Source organism: Dothidotthia symphoricarpi, assembly GCF_010015815.1.
Source record: "Dothidotthia symphoricarpi CBS 119687 unplaced genomic scaffold P153scaffold_13, whole genome shotgun sequence".
Lineage (NCBI taxonomy): Eukaryota > Fungi > Ascomycota > Dothideomycetes > Pleosporales > Dothidotthiaceae > Dothidotthia > Dothidotthia symphoricarpi.
The window spans coordinates 1,184,312-1,191,173 of NW_022985020.1; the positions used below are offsets into that span (position 1 = coordinate 1,184,312).

At 25.9% G+C, this 6,862-nt stretch overlaps 1 protein-coding gene across 1 annotated transcript; it reads left to right on the top strand.

Moving 5' to 3' along the window:
- Positions 1-145: 145 nt before the first annotated feature.
- P153DRAFT_293742 (ankyrin) lies at positions 146-868 on the top strand (the record flags this gene model as incomplete). Its single annotated transcript, XM_033663910.1, has 1 exon — positions 146-868. One exon carries the CDS (start codon positions 146-148, stop codon positions 866-868), a length of 723 nt encoding a protein of 240 aa, XP_033522644.1.
- Positions 869-6,862: the final 5,994 nt, after the last annotated feature.

Consider the following 6,862-nt stretch of genomic DNA (forward strand, 5'->3'; position numbering starts at 1 on the left):
CAACCCTCGGCACAAGTCAAAACACTTCCAAAAGTCGCTTGGACAACAAAGGCATCTCATTCAAACCCTAGCACCTTCACTGAGTTCCTACCAAACCTGCTACAGCACTAAGTATCCAAACCCCCTGCGCATGAAGCTCGCAACAATGACGCCTGAACTCGGAAAGTCGCTTATCAACATGGCTGCGGCTGCAGACGTTGACCAGATGAGAACCCTACTTGCGACCGGCGAAGAGTCGCCTTCGGAGGAGACCATCCAGAGCCTTCTGACGACAGCTGCGGGAGGCTCCCACCTTGACGTTGTCAATTTACTGTTGACTCAGTACCCCACTGTTTCTCCGAACGAGGAGGTTGTCCGAGCTGCGGTTTACACCGGCTCAATCCCCATTTTCAAGGCCTTACTCGCCCGGGATTCCTCTTTGATCAACATGCAGTTCGACAGGCGTGGCACGCCTCTCATCGTGGCGTGCATGAGCAAGCAGACAGTTGAGTACCTGCGGTTTCTACTTGAGGCTGGCGCCGACCCAAATCAGGACCCAGACGCAGCCTCTTTCCCGCTTGCGCTTGTGGCAGCGTTCTACACTGACCCCGCCGCAATCGACCTGCTGCTGGAACACGGTGCCCGCCTGGAAAGGTCCGGCGCGCTATCTGCCGCCTCCCGGCGTGGCAATGAGCCGATGATCTATTATCTCTTGGAGCGCGGCATTCGTCTCGACACCGATGCTCCCACTATGGGGACAGACGCGCTGCCCCTCCATGTGGCTGTCAAGAGTGGCCACGCTGGCGCAGCCAGAATTCTGCTACAACACGGCGCCGACCCAGATACTACCGATGCCAGTGGCGCTACGGCTTTCGAGGTTGCTAAGTAGACAAAGCAGAAAGGAAAGAATATAATAGAGATAATAAGGATATTAGAAACAAGGTAAGGATTTATTAAATCTCCTAATACTTTAAATACACTATTTATTTTAATTATAGAAAATAATACTAGGAAACTAGATATAGATATTAGATTATATATATTATTTTATTCTTAATAAAGTTATAACTACTTATTTTTAATATATTCTTTATTTAGTATAGTATAATTTAGTCTTATTTCTAATAGAAAACTAGTTATACCTAGTATAAAAACTATATTAAGGTAAAAAGTAAATTAGTCTTACTTATAAAGAAGCTAACTCTAAGAATAGTTACTAGTATAAATTAAATAGATTTACTAAGAACTTATAGTACTAGTTTTTCTCTACTTATAGTTCTTTTAGTAGTATACTAAGTCTTTTTAGTATATAGTTAGTAGTATAGGTATTAGTAGTTAGGCTTACTAAGCTTTAAGGCTTTACTTACTAAGGTTTTACTAGGCCTAGCCTATTATATAAGCCTTTTTTCTAATAAGAACTTTTTAAATTTTAACTTTATTATAATATAATATATTATTTTAATACTATACTTCTACTTATATCTATATAAAAATTTAGCTTTAGTATATTTAAAATTTTACTTATTTATTTACTTACCTTATTCTACTTTATTAATATAGCTAATACTTATATTAGTATTACTTATAATTATAAGTATTTTACCTTTTATAGCTTTACTTTCTCTTAGTATAAATAAAAAAAGTCTAGAATAGAAACCTTAAAAGCTAATTTTATTAAAACTAAGGCTTAGCTTTTTAATACTACTATTATATTAATATTAGATAAAGTTACTAGTAAACCTAGTATAAGTTTTCTATTTATATTTTATTAGCTTTATTAATTATTTTTTTTATATTATTTAAATAAATACTTACTTTATAGCTTTCTTACTACTTTACTTTTATAGTTAATATTTTCTTTATTAGTAAGCTTAACTCTTTTTACTATTTTAACTATATTATTTATTAAAGTACCTAGAGTAAGATTTACTAGTTAAATAAAAGTAAAACTACTTATTACTACTACTTTACTAAAGTAAATTCTACTAATTATATAATAAGTTTATTAAAATTACTTTTTATTTTTATTTTTAGTTAATATTTTTATAGATTCTTAATTAACTCAAGCTTACTATTATATATATCTATAAGATTTTAGTACTTATTAGTAAAAACCTAGAAGTATTAGGTTATTAATTATTAATTTAAAAGTATATAGAAATAGCTATTAATATACTAAGCTAGTAACTAAAATCTAAACCTAAAAATTAGGTAGATATAAAATCTAGATATAAAAACTACCTAAATATAATATACTAACTTAAAATTTAATAATAAAGTAATAATCTAAGTAGAAGAGTTAGGTTAAGGTTAAAAAAACTAAATATTAATATTATAATAAGTATAGAAAAAGGTTTTATAAAAATATACTTCTATTTATTATATAGATCTACTCTACCTAAAGTAGAGTACTATAAGCTACTTAGGCTATTTATTTCTTAAGTAAGTCTACTCTACCTAGAGTAGAATACTATAAGCTACTTAGAATTTTTATTTTATAAGTAAGTCTACTCTCTATAGAGTAGTACTAGGTACTATAAGTTACTAAGAATTTCTATTTTATAAATAAGTCTACTCTCTATAAAGTAGTACTAGGTACTTTAAGTTACTAAGAATTTCTATTTTATAAGTAAGTCTACTCTACCTAGAGTAGAATACTATAAAGTACTCTAGATTTCTATTTTATAAGTAAGTCTACTTTACCTAAAGTAGAATACTATAAGTTACTTAGAATTTCTATTTTATAAGTAAGTCTATTCTCTATAGAGTAGTACTAGGTACTATAAAGTACTTAGGATTTTTATTTTATAAGTAAGTCTACTCTACTTAAAGTAGAATACTATAAGGTACTTAGAATTTCTATTTCTTAAGTAAGTCTACTCTACCTAAAGTAGATTACTATAAGTTATTTAGAATTTTTATTTTATAAGTAAGTCTACTTTCTATAAAGTAGCACTAGGTACTATAAGTTACTAAGAATTTCTATTTTATAAGTAAGTCTACTCTACCTAGAGTAAAATACTATAAGTTACTTAGAATTTCTATTTTATAAGTAAGTTTACTCTTTATAGAGTAGTACTAGGTATTATAAGTTACTTAAGATTTCTATTTTATAAGTAAGTCTACTTTACCTAAAGTAGAATATTATAAGGTACTTAGAATTTCTATTTTATAAGTAAGTCTACTTTTCTTAGAGTAGAATATTATAAGTTACTTAGGATTTTTATTTTATAAGTAAGTCTACTCTTTTTAAAGTAAGGTACTATAAGTTATAAAAGATTTTTATTTCTTAAAGTAGGCTACTCTTCTTAAAGTAGTACTAGGTACTAAGGTTATTTATTTCTTAAGTAAGTCTACTCTCTATAGAAAATAAAGTAGTTTATTTCTTAATATATTCTAGATATAGTATAGCAGCTTTCTATCTTTTCTTTTATAGCTTAGTTTAATAGTAGAAAAAGAAGTAATAAAATAACTTTTTTAAAGTCTTATATTACTTATCTACTTAGAGATAACTAGCTTATATATATTCTTATAAAGAACTCTTCTATTTTATATCTATACTTACTAAGTTAGAAGTAAATATACTATTATAGCTTACTAGTAGCTTATTATTCTTCTAAGTATTATTACTCTAGAAGCTAGACTATAGGAACCTTATTTAGTAAAATAAGGTTTTATATAGTCTAGGCACCTTTAAAATAATACCTAAAAAAATAATAAGCTACTCTAGTACTACTAGTACTAGTAAATACCTAAACCTTAATTTTAATTTTACTATTCTTTTTTTTATTTTCTACTATTCTAGCTCTTATACTCTTACTATATTTTATATAAGTTCTTTTTTAATTATACTCTACTTCTCTTTATTTATTTTAATTCTTTTAACTTCTTAAGTTATATCTATATCTACTAAGAAATAACCTTTAAGTCTTTAAAAAAGTCTATATATATTAGGATTAGGGATTTTAGTTTAAAATCCTTATAGAATAGGTACGTACATAATATATATTACTAGTGCAAAATTTAAAAGTTAAGATATAAAAGTCTACTTTTAACTAGGTAAAATTTAAAAGTAGAGATATAAAAGTCTATATTTAACCTAGTAAAATTTAAAAGGCAAGATACTAAAGTCTACCTCTAACCTAGTAAAATTTAAAAGGTAAGATATTAAAGTCTACCTCTAACCTAGTAAAATTTAAAAGGTAAGATACTAAAGTCTACTTTTAACTAGGTAAAATTTAAAAGGTAAGATATAGAAGTCTTCTTCTAACCTAGTAAAAGTTAAAAGTTAAGATATAAAAGTCTACTTCTAATACAGTAAAATACATAAGTTAAAAGGCAAAAGTTAAGATATAAAAGTATACCTTTAATATAGTAAAGTTTAAAAGTTAAGATATAAAAGTCTACCTTTAACCTAGTAAAGTTTAAAAGTTAAGATATAAAAGTATACTCTTAGCCTAGTAAAATACATAAGTTAAAAGGTAGAAGTTAGAATATAATAGTCTACTTTTAACTTAGTAAGATTAAAGAGTTAAGATATAAAAGTAAACTAAAGAAAGTAAAATAATTTTAACCTATAATAATACTAGAAATACCTTTTCTTATACTAGAATATTTAGAACGCAAGTTTAAATATAATAATAATAATAAAGGTAGAGTAATAATTTAATATAACTTTATCTTATTAACCTAGTCTTAACTTATTAAACTCTAAAGTAAAGGTATTAGCTAATAAAATTACGCCTATATTAAGTACCTTTCTTATTTTACTTTACTATATAATCCTTCTTTTTCTTTTTTATACTTTATTCCTATTTCTAACCTACCTTCTTTATTAGCCTATTATAACTACTACTATATACTTATAGAGGATATTAATCTAACTAAATTAGATAATAAATCTAGCTATAGAGATTAAGCTTTTTTACTAGAAGATAAAGAAGAGTTTAAAGATATTAAGCTAAAAGACTATAGTACTAGCCTAGACTCTAAATATAAGGTAGATAGTAATAGTAGCTATAGGTAAGGGCTTATAATATTCTAGTAGGATTATAAGTAGCTTTTACTAATACTAGCTATATTCTAACCTTACTATAATATAAAATTACCCTAAAGCTAAACTTTCTATAGACGTTTAAATATAAGATACCTAAATTATAAAGATATACTATATAACTATAATCTAGAACCTTATAATACCTAAGTTAATTTATAATCTCTTTATTACTATAAACTAGAGTAATAATCCTATATTTCTTAAGATTACCTACTTTATTTCTAAAGTGCTATATATAATTAGCTATACTATACGTAATAAACTAGCCTTTATTATCTTAGACCCTATTTAGTGTAGTAATAATATATATACAGTATAAGAGCTTATATACACCTCTTTAATAATTAACTTTAAAGATATTATTAATAAGCTATTTATTCTTAATTAGTATTATTTCTTTATAGTAGTATTCTAGTGTATAAAGGAGATTCTTTTTATACCTACTAAGTCCTACTAATATAAGCTATACTAATATTAATATAGTTTATTTTAATATTACTATTATATATCTTAACTTAAGTTTTACCTAAAATACTAGGCGTTTAGACTATTAGAGTATATTAACTACTTTACTAATAGGTAGTAGTATCTCTAGGTAACACCTAAACTATTAGTACCTATAGATATTAAGTATATAGAGTATAAAGAGAAGGTATATAGGTATAATAAAAATAGTAAAGAAGAAAGTAGTAATAAAGATAAGAATAATAATAAGCCTAAGTATAGGTAGAACGCGTATTAGAATAATCTATAAGTAGGCTAGAGTAAAATTAATAGCTACTATATCTATAATAGAGTAGATTATAAGATTCTATATTATAACCTTTACCTATATTATCTACTATCTCTCTTATGCTACTTTTACTTCTCCTCTATTATATACTTATTATACTTATTATTCTTATTATACTTATCCTTATTATACCTATTATACTTCTTACTTTTTCTATTATCCTTACTATTTATATACTTCTTAACCTCTTAAACCTTCTTAGCCTAATACTAACCTAGATTTATAAGATTATTAACTAAATTATTTTTAATTAGCTCTTAAGTATATATAAAGAAGATATTCTGCCTCTAGGCCTATAGATAATTAATATAGTTAATAATAACTATATTATAGGCCTTCTTCTATATTACCTTTACGCTACCTTTACCTATAAATACGTTATCCTACTAAATAATATTATTAATAGTAGTAATACTAGTAGCCTATTAAATATTAAATATATTTATATAGATATAGAATAAATAGACTAGAGTGTAGTATAGTATATTAGTTATAACTATAGGTTGTTTCTCTTTAGTAGAATATAGTACTATCTAGATATTATACCCCTTTAGGTTATAGATACCTCTAAAATTTAGTAGAATATAGTAAAAATTAAAATATAAACAGGGGTCTAACAGTAATAATATTATAGTTAGAACTTAGATTTACAATACTGTACTACTACTATTATATATATCCTACTCTATACTCTCTTTTATAAAAGTTTTAATATAATATCTCTTAATTTTAAAGAGTTATTTAATATTTTATATCTAGAGATAGTTAGATAGAGTTAATTTTAATTAGAAAGTTTTAAGCTAACACTAAATTAGAATAGAAAGTTTTAAGCTAATACTAAATTAGAATAGGTAGTTTTAAGCTAATACTAAATATAAGTATAAAGCCTTAAAGAAAGAAAGGTAGAAAGTAACACTAGTTATATATTTAGCGTTAGCTAGTAGTAAAAATTAGGTAACTATATAGAGGCTAATAATACGCTTCTTTCTATATAATAAAATATAACTCTTTTATTTTTAAGTATTACTACCTAT